The 13695-nt window shown below is 48.3% G+C and overlaps 6 protein-coding genes across 6 annotated transcripts; 5 read left to right on the top strand and 1 right to left on the bottom strand.

Annotated features, from left to right (window-relative positions):
• Positions 1–264: 264 nt before the first annotated feature.
• CTRU02_215473 (uncharacterized protein) lies at positions 265–561 on the top strand (the record flags this gene model as incomplete). The annotated part of the gene is made up of 1 exon (XM_036723826.1): positions 265–561. The coding sequence occupies one exon, from the start codon at positions 265–267 to the stop codon at positions 559–561; it is 297 nt and encodes a 98-aa protein (XP_036584509.1).
• Positions 562–822: 261 nt separating this feature from the next.
• Positions 823–1395, top strand: CTRU02_215474 (uncharacterized protein; the record flags this gene model as incomplete). Its single annotated transcript, XM_036723825.1, has 1 exon — positions 823–1395. The coding sequence occupies one exon, from the start codon at positions 823–825 to the stop codon at positions 1393–1395; it is 573 nt and encodes a 190-aa protein (XP_036584508.1).
• A 2738-nt stretch (positions 1396–4133) lies between these two features.
• CTRU02_215475 (uncharacterized protein) lies at positions 4134–5818 on the top strand (the record flags this gene model as incomplete). The annotated part of the gene is made up of 6 exons (XM_036723824.1): positions 4134–4199; positions 4248–4350; positions 4448–4632; positions 4681–4785; positions 4838–5214; positions 5344–5818. The coding sequence occupies 6 exons, from the start codon at positions 4134–4136 to the stop codon at positions 5816–5818; spliced, it is 1311 nt and encodes a 436-aa protein (XP_036584507.1).
• A 199-nt stretch (positions 5819–6017) lies between these two features.
• On the bottom strand, positions 6018–6983 carry CTRU02_215476 (uncharacterized protein; the record flags this gene model as incomplete). The annotated part of the gene is made up of 1 exon (XM_036723823.1): positions 6018–6983. One exon carries the CDS (start codon positions 6981–6983, stop codon positions 6018–6020), a length of 966 nt encoding a protein of 321 aa, XP_036584506.1.
• A 3599-nt stretch (positions 6984–10582) lies between these two features.
• Positions 10583–11221, top strand: CTRU02_215477 (uncharacterized protein; the record flags this gene model as incomplete). The annotated part of the gene is made up of 1 exon (XM_036723820.1): positions 10583–11221. One exon carries the CDS (start codon positions 10583–10585, stop codon positions 11219–11221), a length of 639 nt encoding a protein of 212 aa, XP_036584503.1.
• Positions 11222–12012: 791 nt separating this feature from the next.
• CTRU02_215478 (C2H2 finger domain-containing protein) lies at positions 12013–13273 on the top strand (the record flags this gene model as incomplete). The annotated part of the gene is made up of 3 exons (XM_070206472.1): positions 12013–12234; positions 12330–13172; positions 13259–13273. 3 exons carry the CDS (start codon positions 12013–12015, stop codon positions 13271–13273), a joined length of 1080 nt encoding a protein of 359 aa, XP_070059850.1.
• Between the last annotated feature and the right edge of the window lie 422 nt (positions 13274–13695).

Raw genomic sequence — 13695 nt, forward strand, 5'->3', positions numbered from 1 at the left:
GCCGATAACTAAGAATGTAACCTATGGAGCCAGTCTTTGCTTCTTGACTGCTTTGCTCTTCCATACATCTCTGGAGACTGCTCTTGTTACTATAGGTTAAATGTAGTTGGTCAGTGCTGGCAGGATACATTTAGAATCTTTGAAGCCAAAGCCGGCCCTCGTGCTTCCGGCTTTTCTTCACTTTCCTTGCATGCTTATAAGCATATTAAAATAAAACTAGAAAAATTCCATTTCTTCCTCTGCGCGCAAGTTAGTACATAGAACATGGCAGCCAGACAAACTTCCAGTGTATACTCAGACACTTTCGACCTTGACGATCTGCTCTCTAGAATCTCCAAGCAGACCAGCGAGCAGCGCGAGGCTGCCATGCGTTCGCTCTATCAAGAGATAGGTGAATTAGAGAAAGACATCCTAGCCTATAGACAAGTCTGTTTAACGGCTTGCAAAGCTCTAGACGAGCTTCGCGAGCTGACGACAAGGCTGCGGATGTTGTTAGCAAAGACAGCTTCCTCAATGCGCAGCGATAAGAACAAGTACTTAGCAAACTGTACGGCATTCTAACCATATATAAAAAAAATCCATTGTACTGTCCCCAATTTATGTATGTATACTAGAGTGTATCCGTTATACATAACGTCCTAGAATACCACTAGCTAGAATCCAAATTCCGCTCTTTGTACCTTCGAAGTTCCTTACATAGAAACATAAAATCTATTCTAGACTTACAGAAAAATCCATTTTAGAGCCAGCCCTATACGAAAGTCAGAGCCGCTTGGAACACAAGAGTAAACCTTGTAGTAACACATTGTTCCCTAGAGCATGATGGCGACATCTCGGGGACGCAAAGACCGCTTGTTACCATCAGATGGATGGCCACAAATACCAACGGACATTGACTTCGAAGTAGGAGCCTTGGGAGGTAGAACGCATGCAATGGACACTCTCGCAGGCAATATACAATTTCAGAAAACGCCTGTTAGTAAAGAAAAGAGACTAGAGGAGCTTACCCGCGAGGTAGGTCGTCTTCGGCATGAGCTTGACTACTGGAGAAGCCTCGCCAACAGGCGCTCATCTCTCATGACATCTCTCGATACAATCGCCCAACAACTAATCGGTATTGTCGATTCTTTTGATCGTGAGACAAAAATGTCTCATACCGAGTGGATGCAAGAAGCGGAAATCGGTGTCGGTAGGCGTTTGTTCCCCAAGGGGGACCGATGTGATGGCCCCGCCCCTGGTCAGAACATCCGGCAAGGACCAAACGAGGAAATCCCAGAAAGCATTACCTTTGCTCCCGTCAGGACCAGCGATAAGCAGTATGACTTCCAAATCGTAGATGCTAAGAACAATAAGATAATGTCAATACCGGGGAGGTCGCGGCACAACTGGCTGTAACTATTCTGGATAGTGCCCCCGAAGGGGCTTACTGTGGATTTTATTTTAGTTGCAATAGGATTAACGGCGGACACAACCGTCTCGTTGTACTGCAAAGCATACAGCTGTTGCTACGGCTTCAATCTGTCGGTGGATTCTTACGCGGGGGCAATTACTCATTAGCAACTTGTCTCTTACCACAAAGTTGTTCTAATTCTTTGAGCCTTTTTGTCTGCAATTATGAAGATGTTTTGAATTACGACCCGACGAGAAGTAGACTCGTGGACACTATTGCTAGGGTATTTTATATTAACCTAAGCTAAAGAGACACTGTGACGAACGAACTAAGCTCACCGAAATAGGACGTAATCCAAGGAACGATGTTATGAGCACGAAGTATTCAAGGACCACTAATACTATCATCAGAGACATAAATAACTACAGTCGCCCATTTACACTGGCATGCTTCACCTGATCAAAGTTGCTTCACTGTCTCTAGGTTGAATAGCACTAATAGTACACAACAGCGACGATAACTTATTATCAGGTTTAAATCAGAGGGACGAAGATGAAGCTACACCATAAACACAGTAAAATAGAAAGAATTACAGTAACTTGATAGTAATCAAAGACATACTGTACTGTACAATAGTCAAAGAGAAAACTGTACACTGTAGTAGTCATGTTCTAATAACGGCTTGGAATTCTGCAACCATGTGATGTGAGGATCAAGCGATGCTATCCCATCGAGTGCGCCAAGGCAACAGATACATAGCATGCGGAGTTATAGCTAATCAGGAACAGACAGTGTGAGTTTCCTTCCAGTCCTATGCCTGTTTCTCACTGAACTTGGAGAAATATGGACCGGTTTGTGGTTCACAATGTTGTACCTGTTGCCTTGCCGCACCCGATGGGATAAGGCTTCGTCCCGCTCTGTCAAGTTGACCAAGTCCAGCCAAGACAACACTTAAAACATGGCGCCACCGCGGCTATCAAATGTCTCCGAGTCTGGCGATAATAGGGTGAGATGTAAAGCCGAAAGTGGATATCATCTATCTGACTTATATTCATTCGGTCCAAGGAACCTCGCGCCTGCACCGATAGTTTAAGCCGCGAATCAATCTTTACTACTGTACATCTCAATTGATACAGTATCAAACAGCTTCGTATGCAAGCCTCGAAAGACTCACCTAGTACACTTTATCAGTCATAATCATTAGGAGCCGCGGAGCCGCGAGGTTCGGACTGCCACGGTATTGCTCAACACAGCCGAAGGATGCCACGGTAAGCAGCAAAACCTAGATACGGTTGACAGACTTATGTTTCTCACTCAATAGCCGTCATTACAGAAAACGCAACTCTGCCCGGCGCCAAGATATTCTTAGATCTGACGACCAAGCGCCGAGCAGCTCGTGTGGACAATTTGGCTGGGCGGTCGATGGCAAGCTCGTTGCAGAGCTCGTTAACGGAGGCTTAGTATATTACTTTATAGCCAGAAATGGATCTATCACTGGCGTTTACCCGGGTGTTTGGGGTTATACGTCATCTTTCCAGCCCTATAGTCTCTAAGATTTACAGGATATCATGTAGCGAATAAAATACAGTACCTTAAACATAACCAATCTTCCGTAGTATACCTATTTTCAAGCAAGAGGAGAATATCCATTTTAGTACCTGAATACTGCCGAATAGCGTGGTATTGTTCTTCACTTCCATTTGCTTTAGCTCATGGGTGAAATCTTTGCAATATCATTTCTACTTGCATTGCTACATACCAACAAGAGAGACATAAACTGAAATAACCCCTTCTAAAGCAACTATATTACGCAGCCAGCTACAGTAGTAGTACCGTTGACAACAAGATGAAGAAGCCAATTGAGCCAAAACGAACGCATCCAAACGGCCCAACCTCGAGGACTCAAGCGGAACCTCCACTAGTCGATACCTCTGACCAGAGCTTTCTATATTCGGATTCGGATGACGATTATGGCCAGTATCAGAAGTCTACGTTTCTATGGAGGCTAACCCGGGCTATCCCTATTCAACAAAGAAGCCCCTGTGAGCCTATACTTAACGACGATATATGCGGCAAAGAGCCCACAACGGACACTTCAAATCTGCGGAGGCCCATGCATCGCTACAATCGTGTAATCCATGCATACGAAGACGACATCTCAGAGAACAATATCAATTTCTCGATCGTAAATGAATTAGGACGCATTATTTCCTGTCGGGGTTGGACGAACGCGGCCGATGGTACCAAGGGATCTAGTTCAGATGTTAGCCCTCTGAGAAGGAGGATTGATAGTAATTTTGGAACGGAAATACCAAGGCCTGACTCACCCACACTGGGATCCCAGGGTAGTCATTTGGTAACTAGTAAGAAATAGACAGAGAAACTTTCGTAGAGGACGTAAATAGATGTCAATTAGACAGCGTAAATAATTCTAACTATCGCAAATTACGGTCGATTAGAGATGCTGATGATTTCTTTTGCGGAGCGTAAGACTCGTTTGTTTTAATGAATACAACCAAGTCATGTCTCCAGCTTCGGAGCACCAGAGGAAGCCGCTTTGAATGTGAAGTCGTTATCGACCGTTATCCTTGGCGAGTCCAAGAACTTGCTAGTTGTTATACAGGACGAGCTTAGCCTGGTTTCAGATTCATTGAAAGACGACGGGCTCCTGGTCAAGATTTCGTAGGCCACTGCTAACTCCAGCGCCATGTCCCTTGAACTTTTGCTACCGTTTCTGTTTCTCATGTGGCCTCAACAGGCGCAGGCCGCTGATGCAGTCGAGATTCTGTCCAAGACGCCTGCTTGCGCTGTAAGAAGCCGTCACTCCTTGTTGATTTCCAATGCCTAAGTCCACTAGTACGACTGTGTTATCGACTCTTTTAAGTCTGCTGCCTGCGGTTTGGGAGATGTGACGACCTGCGTCTGCAGCAACATCACGTTACAGGCAGAGTTATCAATCTGCGCGCAGACCTATTGCTCTTTTGGAGACCAACTGGGTATGCATGTACATACTTGGACTCACAACTTATGGCTGTAAAGCGTGCTGACTCCAAGAAGCCGCTGCTGTTGTTGAAGGAGATTTATGCGCGGCGTATCCCAAAGCTTCACGCAGCCTCGCTGTAGAGCGTACCATCATCGTTGGCTCTGCCGTTGTGTTTCCCACTATCGTCCTTCGACTGTTCGCCAGAGCGAGATACGCCAAAAGACTCTGGATCGATGATTACATCACAATCCTGGCTGCCGTACGTATTCGAATTTCAATTGAGACTATCGCTGATAACTTTGACCAGGGCTTGCTGGGCGCACTCGCTACTACGTATCTATATATTGCATACATCGGATTTGGGATGCACTACTGGACGATTCAGGTTGGCAACGGCACCGTTATTCTCAAGGTTTAACAAGCATTTATCCCGTTGATCCGACAGGAGGTCTAACCAACTCTAGCTCTTGTATGTTGGTTCACTGTTGTATGCAGTACTCCAAGCCGTCGGAAAGCTATCTATCGTTTTATTCTTGATGCGGATCTTTCCTTTAACTTCCTTTCAGCGACTGGCTCGTGCTCTGACTCTATTGATCTTTCTGCACGGAGCGGCCTTGCTTATACCTAGTGCCATACAATGCCTGCCCATAAACTCGATTTGGGACCGGAATATAACCGAAAGGAGGTGCGTTAACCTTACAGCCGTCGGCTACAGCAATAGTGCTCTGGCAATAGCGGAAGACGTTGCGATTCTTGTACTTCCTATCCCACAAATATGGCGGCTACAGATCTCGCTCCATCGGCGTCTTGCATTGCTAGCCCTATTCAGCATCGGCTTCTTGTACGCATCCGTTCTCTCTTTCTTTTTTTCTTTCTTTTCTTTTCCTTTTTTTTCCTTTTTTTTTTCCAATTTTTTACTATTTTTCCTTCATGCGGACAATCGGCGACTAACCTAAACGTCGATTTCTAGTGCTTGCTTAACCTCCATGATTCGGATGAAATTTCTAGTCCAGTACGCCGACACATTTGACGCGACTTGGGACCATGTTGACATTGTTATGTGGTCTTTTATCGAACAGGCGGCTGCCTTACTCTGTGCCAGTTTGCCTGCTGCACGCCTTTTGGTTGTGAATTTGCTCGCCCACCTCAAATCGAAGCACCGATCTTCGTCGAGATCACAACAGGGGCACTTTCGGACTCAGCATACTCCTGATGGAATAACATCTCTTGGGGTTGACGAACCTAGGAACCAAGACACACATGAAGCGCAACATTCTAAAAAGCCGGATATACCCTCGCCTCTACGGATAAATACCAACGGAGGCATTACAGTTACGAGAGCATTCGAAATATCATGGCCTGGGTCGAAAGTGAGCAATCATAGAGATACAACGTACGATGCAAACCTCCTTTCCGTACCGCCGGCCACGCATTATAGGGGTTGATTGAAATCTAAATAGTGTATACTTAGCTTCATGTTTTGACTTGTTAAAGACGTTGATATGACTGGTTACGTAGGTTAAGTCAGAAGAATTACCTTATGTTGAAGAGCATAGTCAAAACTGCCATTACGGTCCCGAGAAAACTTATACCTGGGCCTCCACAGTGTATTGCTATTGCTAGGGGTGACCTAGGCTGTTTTCTCTACTCATACCCTCGGCCCTCGAAGATGCCGTTCCGGCCAATGTGTGCTTTGATATCCGCACCATGATCAAGTAGAAGCTTCACGATATTGCTGTGACCCTTCTTAAACGCAGCCCGAACAGCGTTCCCATGACAACCACCTCGCATGTTAACATCCACACCCTTTTCGAGGAGCATGCGGATAACCTCCTCGTGTCCTTCTGATGCTGCAGCGTAGAGTGCGTTCTCATTGTGACTACCTTGCGCATTAACATCTGCGTCGTTGTCGAGAAGAATCTTAACTATATGATCGTGACCTTTTGAAGCAGCAGCGTAGAGAGCGTTTACAAACAGGCCGTGAGCGTTTACGTCTGCACCTTTACTGATAAGCATGCATACGGCCTTATCGTAGCCCATAAAGGATGCAACCCGGAGTTCATGATCTTTACTCTGTGGCTTGGCACTGAGTAGTTGCTCTATAATCTCGTCGTGACCTTCTACTATTGCACCTTGGAGGGCATTTCCGTAACGACCGCCTTGTGCGTTGACATTTGCACCGTTATAGAGAAGTTTCTGCACAATGGCCAGATGGCCGGCTGAGGATGCAGCCTGGAGAGCGTTGCCAAAATAACCGCCTCGTGCGTTCACATCTGCACCGTTGTCGAGGAGTTTCTGCACAACGACCAGATGGCCGGCTGAGGATGCAGCCTGGAGAGCGTTGCCAAAATAACCGCCTCGTGCGTTCACATCTGCACCGTTGTCGAGGAGTTTCTGCACAACGACCAGATGGCCGGCTGAGGATGCAGCTTGGAGAGCGTTGCCGAAATGACCGCCTTGTGCGTTGACGTCTGCGTTGTTCTCGAGGAGTATCTGTACAATATCGCTATGACCTAACTCCGCTGCCCGAAGCAGTGGCCGCCTGCCAGACTCATCTGTGATGTCGGTTTTTGCGTTTGCTTCCAGCAAGTTTCTGATTATTGAAACCATTTGTGGCTGATTCGAACGTTGCTCGATAGCCCACAGCAGGGCAGAGCTGTTGTCAATGTTGACGTTGTGCCAATAAAGGAGAGGCCCGAAAAGCTGATTGAAGCGATGACTTAACTGAATCATCACGAAGAGCTCTGCTGCTGACTCAATCTTTCGGCCAATCATTATCCAAAGCTCATTGGGTACTTTGTTCGCCGCCATAGTGCCGAAAGAAGGCGATCAAGCGTGTGGTATAATGGACTGTTCTAGGATCTTCCCAGCCGAATAGTTAGCAAATGTTGAGTTCGGGAGACACGGGATAATCAGTGGCTAAATAGGGCTTGCTATCATTCAGTGTACGGCCATATGCATCACGCACCCGATAGGATCAATAAGCCTTTGCCAAGGGGTCCATCCGTTGCTTGTTCCTTTGTTGTTGGCACGTTTCTGTCTTGGTATCCGCAAATAATCACGTTCACCTTTCCCGTGGAGTACAGCGGCATGGTCCCGCTTGCACTAGTGCGCGGCCTGCCGCCACCTTGTGTTGGATGTAGAATGGATAATGTACTTTTACTCACACTCACGGAGCCGGGAAGGATCCCAAGGTGGCACAAGTCATTGGAAAAAATCAAGCATGATTTTGAAACGGAGTCTGATTCTTATTTTACTAACCGTGAAAAAGATTAATTACAGCGTCTACTGTATTTCGGGGTTCTCACGATTTCCTCCATGTAGCGATAACCCCTGCCGGTACCACATCACGCTTTCCTATTCTGGTAAAGCAGGATAGCGACATATTCCCTGCAATTACTACAGTACACCTACCCTAAACCAAACACTCTCCAGGGTAATGCCGGTCTCCAACCCCACATAGCTGGAGGGCATTTGAGGTATGTCTGCCCGATCAACAAAGTGCAGGATTCCGTAAAGGACAGGCTTGGCGGCAACCCGGGCAGACATCAATGTCTCGATTCGGGCCGTTTAATGAGGCGCGCAAAGTCTGGCAGTAGCATACCCAGTAATGCAACCCGGCCAATGAAGTCAGACGTTGGCCGCGCTCATGTATGCTGGTGCGCCGGCGGCGAGACCACAGGCTGCTTGACGTCGTCATAAGGCTCAGGCCGTCCATTTGCATGCTTAACAGCAGTCCTCGGCTGCTCACGATCGAAATCTGATCGCGGCCTAAGGTTGTAGCATACAAAGCAGGCCAAATCGTCAAGACTATCTCTTTCCATGGCCATAAGCTTCGCCGTTGGATCTTCTGTCAGGGCAGTCTCCCATATGGCTCCAGGCAGGTTCCCATGGTGGTCCGTGACCACCCCCCTTGCCATGCCCCAGTCCCCACTCGAATGTAGGGCCGGCCAAGTGGCTCTTTGTTGGCCGGCTGGCATTGAGCAAGGGAGTTGGCAATCCGCAACAGCTTTCCGGGGAGAGTGTGATAGTCCCCGGATAGGTAGTCGGAAGGCTTGTGCGTTGGATGGTTGCTGTGGTGGGGGAGGGGATAAAGAGGAGTCAAAGACGGTCGATTGACCCAATAAACGGGAAGGTTGGGGTCTAATCCGCTGTTGAAGTTTCCTATGGATTCCATGCCGACCAGACGGCAGGCCCGGTCGTTGGGACAATAGGCGGCTGGCGGCTGAAAGGTCTCAAGAGGAGTATATTTCTCTTCGTAGTGATCTCGGCAGTCGCTTGGTAGGACCTCCAGGGCTGCTGGATGCGCTTCTCTCTAACAGCAATTCGCTATTCTTCAAAACAGCGTGTCGATTAACCGACGAATTTAAGCAAATAAAGAATTAGAAATAGCGGCATTTGTAGTGAAAAACGTCGAAACATGAGGGTTAGGGACCCTTGTACTTGAACTCTACGAAGTGTGACATTTGGATCGAGGAGAGCTCCGTTGTGTGCAGACGCATCCGTCAGGGCCAATGGGAAGCGGAGGCTAAGCACAGCAAGCCGGTGAAAAGCATGCAGTTCACGCCTTCCGACAATTAACAAGCGGAAGAATGCTTACTTTCATGTACGTAGTAGGTCTCTCATGACAGTGTTGTCTGGATAAGGTTGACTGTTATTGGACGTCTACACGAGGTGGACAAGGGGTATGTCTTTCATTGCCTAAACCAGCCTTGCACGGCAGATATCGCCATTTCGAGATTGGTCATGCCCCGTCCACGGGGATGGGGACGTATGCAGAGACAGGGCTAGATCTACGCTAATGCGCCATGTGGGTTGGTCGTAGGCCGCCATCATTTGGACCTTGTTTACAACCGGAAAGTTTGTTTTCTCACCAGCATATTAGATTACTCCCTTTTTAATCAGGCAACAAGAATTGCGAGGAGATATTTGCGAGAGTCAGGTTAAGGAGGCGAAGCGGAAGAGATTGCGAAGTGAGGGACTTCGGGATTTAGCGTGTGTTAGAGATGTCCTCGGCCTTAAAAGCACATGTCCGAAATCTGCGTTATTCGGGACATTCGGGTTAGGAAGTAGGTAAAACGGAAAGGCGGTTTAGAAGTTTAATAAAGAAAATGAATGATGATAATTTCTAATCATGAAAATGTTAAGGCGTTCATGAGACTAGGATAGATAACATGTAAAAGCAAAGCTATTGCAAGAGTCCCTTTCCCTTAATGTCCGTCTTGGTACAAGCCGCCATCTCGCATTGTTAACTAGCAGTTGAGTAATTTGGTCATGTCCCCGTTGTCGTTGAGAGCAGGATCGCCCGATACAAGAAAGGCGCCTGCTGCTTCTAAATTTTGTCGTATATAATCAACCGCATCTGTCAGGTCTTCAATTCTGGGAGTTAAAATTAGCAGTAGTAACATTGAATGCCGAGAGCGTGATCTACCTGGCTGCATGATTGTATGTTTCCTGTCGGTAAGTGGAAAACTCCTGCCCGTGATTAGACAACTGTTGCTTTATGCCAGATAATGCGGCACTGATGTCCCTCAGATGCTGGAGGATCTGTTCTTCATTCGCGACTCCTTGGCTGGCCTTCTGGACCTCGGGAGCATTTGGGGATCTGCTACATGTAAGCCGCTAGCAGGCAAGCAGCAGCGGGTTGATTCTTACATTGAAGGTTTTTCTACCTGATGGCCGTAGGGACTTTGAGGTAAGCTATCTGAGGGGTAAGCGGCTGACACATCGTTCCGAGAGATACTCGGGGGAACGTTCGGCTGCCTAGCCGTCTGGTAAGGGATTCGCCGCGAAGGGCCGGTTTGGCCTCGGGGGGTTTGGTATGGCCCCGGCCGGGAAGCCTGACGCGAAGACTGGAAGGTCTGGTTTTGAGGCTGATGTTGATACATGACCGGCGGTTTCTGGAATGCAGTTGGGAATGAAAAGTCCATGGTGTCTGATACTGGGTATTGGAGGTTTTCTAATGCTTGCTGAAGCCAAAATCTTCGCTTTGGGTGGGCGCCTTTTATGGCTGCAGAACCAGAGCAGATTTCGGTGTCAGTCAGCCATGGGAAGCACGAGCAGCAGTATCAGAAAAGCCAATCACAAGCGTTACCAACCGCCCGGAACCAATATCAGTAGTCATGACTGAAAAGGCACTGGGCTCCTCTACCTTTCAGCTAGCGGAGCGCTCTAAGTTGTTTAGACGAGCACCCTTACAGTATTTCACAATGGAGATGCCGCAGCACACAACCGACTGGGGTCTCGACAGCCTGCCGGCAAGACTTGTCACACTTGTCATTGTGGAGATGGAGAAATGTGTCTCGCGGTGGCAGCAATATGCTGCTTCAAAAGACGCCGAGATATTCGAACTCAGAAGAGACTACGACAAAACCAAGGCTGACAGCGAGCTGCAAAGTCGGACCGTCGCCAGCCAAACGATGTATATTAGGAGCCTGGAGTTTGAATTGATGCGGTTCCGAGTAGCTGCCGAGCCTTTGTCACCGGGCCTTCTTGACGCCGTCAACTTGGAAGTATCGGACAGTCCAGGCTCCATACTTGAGCTGCAGTCTAGCGTAGGGGGTGAGAGTTATAATAGCTATCTTCCGGAAGGTCTACGTCATGGTATCGGCCAGGGCGCCGATCAGGGTTCAAATCAGGGTATTGAGCAGGGTGTTGGTCAGGGTCTTGATCAGGGTCTTGACGAGGGTCTCTATCCGCTATTAGCCTTGGCAGGAGCGGCGACCGGTAACATGAACGCGAATCATGCTACCGTGAAGGGCGCGATGTCAAGCAGCCCGGAATACTCTCCAAAGAGTGGGGACCAGAGTATGGGCGGGGTATCAAAGAAGAAAATTCGACTTGCATAATGCGTAAACAGATGGAGAAAGGCAGTGAAAGAGAAAAGAAAGAAAAGATTGTCCTTTGTTATCCCTAGAAAGAGTGCTTTGCGTTGTTGGTTCTACGGCCCTTGTCCTTGCTATGTGGGTTAGTATATAGTGTTGAACGTTGACTAGGATAATTGCGATATGTCCCTGAGTCAGGTTTGCAGCTTCCTTCGACCGACCAGACCGTGTTCTATCCTAATGCGCATTAGTAATGATACAGGGCCTTTGCAGATCGGTAGTCCAATTTGGCAATTTTTTCGTTTCTTTTTTCAACGTAAATTATAAATTTGGTAAAATTGCGGTGGAGTGGTCCGCATATTCCTTTCATCACGTGCCGTGACACCTCCGAACGAATCCCGCTATAGCCGATGTCGCGGAATCAATGTTCCTATCCGCAGTGAATGCTACGTGGGAAATTCTAGACCCTAAGCTACAACCCGGAGTCATTGCGTGTCAAACTATGGTAGTCCGGAACGCGCGCCGCGGAATTGGCTAGGATTGCCCCTGCACTGGTTGGTGATGAATAGGTTGACTTCTAACAATGCACCTGTTGGAGTATTATGGAGCCTACCGTGAGAGCCAGTTTTGACTCCAGGCTCGCGGTGTTCGTGTATGACCATGTCTGTAGCGAAGCCAGAAATGACTTTTGTTTTCGAAAGAGATATTGACACTATAAGCCTAAGTAAAAAGAACAGGGCCGATAGTAGGGCAGTAAGATCCGAAACGAGGTCAAGAAGAAGATAGTAGCTTTACATTATAAGTCCTCAGACGTCATGGCACCGAATCCCTCGTCTGATGAGGTTGTATATTCCTATGACAAGGCGGCTAAGGAGAAAGTTCGCAAGCGTGGTGACACCGCCAAGCAAAGAGCAGTCAAACTAGGCAAAGACGTCAAGGTATTCTCCGCCACCGTACACTTCAATCCCACGTACGAACAACTGGACGGAGCAATCTACGTGCCTAAGGGTCAGAAAATACCTGACGTAAATCGATTCGTAAGCAACCGCTATAACGTTAGGAGGTTCCCGCCGTCCGCTCGCAGTGTTGATAGGTGGGTTGCTAGTTGCTAGACTTGTATAACGGCCTCCAGCCGATCAACCGGCGACGTCGCAGCAGGCGCTCCACCCGTCATCGGCGTCGGGATAGCAGCCCCGTCCTAGACGAAATCACGGTGGAGACAAGCGACAGTGAAGCAGTCAGAGACAAAGACAAAGACAACGCAGTGCACCAACGAGAGGTCTTGGAAGACGCTCAGCACGACCTGGACTTTGAACAAGAGGGCTCTGGGATAGTAGAGCCCCCAGAAGACACGTCCCCCAACTCGGATAACGACGGCGACGACGACGACGACGACGACGACGACGACGACGACGACGACGACGAGGAAGACGACAAGGAGGACTACGAGCAAGAAAAGAACGATAACATTCCTGCTAACGCCCAAAGCTGCCCAGTTGTGGATGTTGTGGCAGAACCAGAAACTATGGACGGGCTCGTAACTGACACAGGCAACCCTGCCGAAGTGGATATGGATGACGCCGAGGCGCAGCAGCCCACTCTCAGAGAAAACTCCGCGGATTGGTCCAAGCTTCTCCTCCCAGATGGGGAACTGGCGGACATAGCGGGGCTTGAGGAGGAAGACAGCCCAGTAATGCCCAGTTGGCTTTTTGAGAATGTTGGGGACGAACAGAGCAATGTGACTCTATCATCACCCAGGCCTGAAGCAGTGCCCGACGCTGGAGAACATACCGGAGTCGAGGATGCGAACAGGATTAAGCTTTTCAAGCATATAGCAATAACATTTTGGCAGGCGAGGCAGGCGAAGGAGGCGAAAGAGGCGAAGCAGAGCAGTGAGGGCGGGAGGGAGGCCAAAAACAACTCATTGCGGAAGGAGTTGTCTAGCCCTAAGAATAGCACAGGTCGTCGAGACCGTGTAGGTCGATTAGGCAACTCGCCAACAACCGTATCCGACAAAGTATCCGACAACACGCGAGGGGTTGACGCTCGCATTCAGCAAAGGAGCCGTTTCTTTAAGGCCCTTGCTTTGCGGTTTCATCTCCAAAGTCAGGCTAGAGCACTGGAGGCAGAAGGAGGTAATTACCCACACTGGCGATAATATTGGCTTCTCTATTATCTGTTGTGGCGGATAATCAGAAGATATTCGTTCGACGCCAATTTAATGATTGAACGAGTATTACGCGTGTGTATAACGACATAATAAATATACTAAGATTGATTCTTAGACAGAGACTAAACTGGTGATTCTCTCCATTGTGTTCGCGACATGGTAAAGCCATTAGATTAGATCCACAAGACACTCAGTACGTCTACACATCGCCATCAAATTCAGGGGGCGCCTCTTCGGGGGCTGTTAACTTAATATACACGCAGTGCGCTCACACCAGCGCAGTTGAGCAAAAAAAGCTATAGCTAGCAGGGCTTCAACTGCGAGCCTT

Source organism: Colletotrichum truncatum (genome assembly GCF_014235925.2).
Source record: "Colletotrichum truncatum strain CMES1059 chromosome Unknown Contig_0016, whole genome shotgun sequence".
Taxonomy (NCBI): Eukaryota; Fungi; Ascomycota; class Sordariomycetes; order Glomerellales; family Glomerellaceae; genus Colletotrichum; species Colletotrichum truncatum.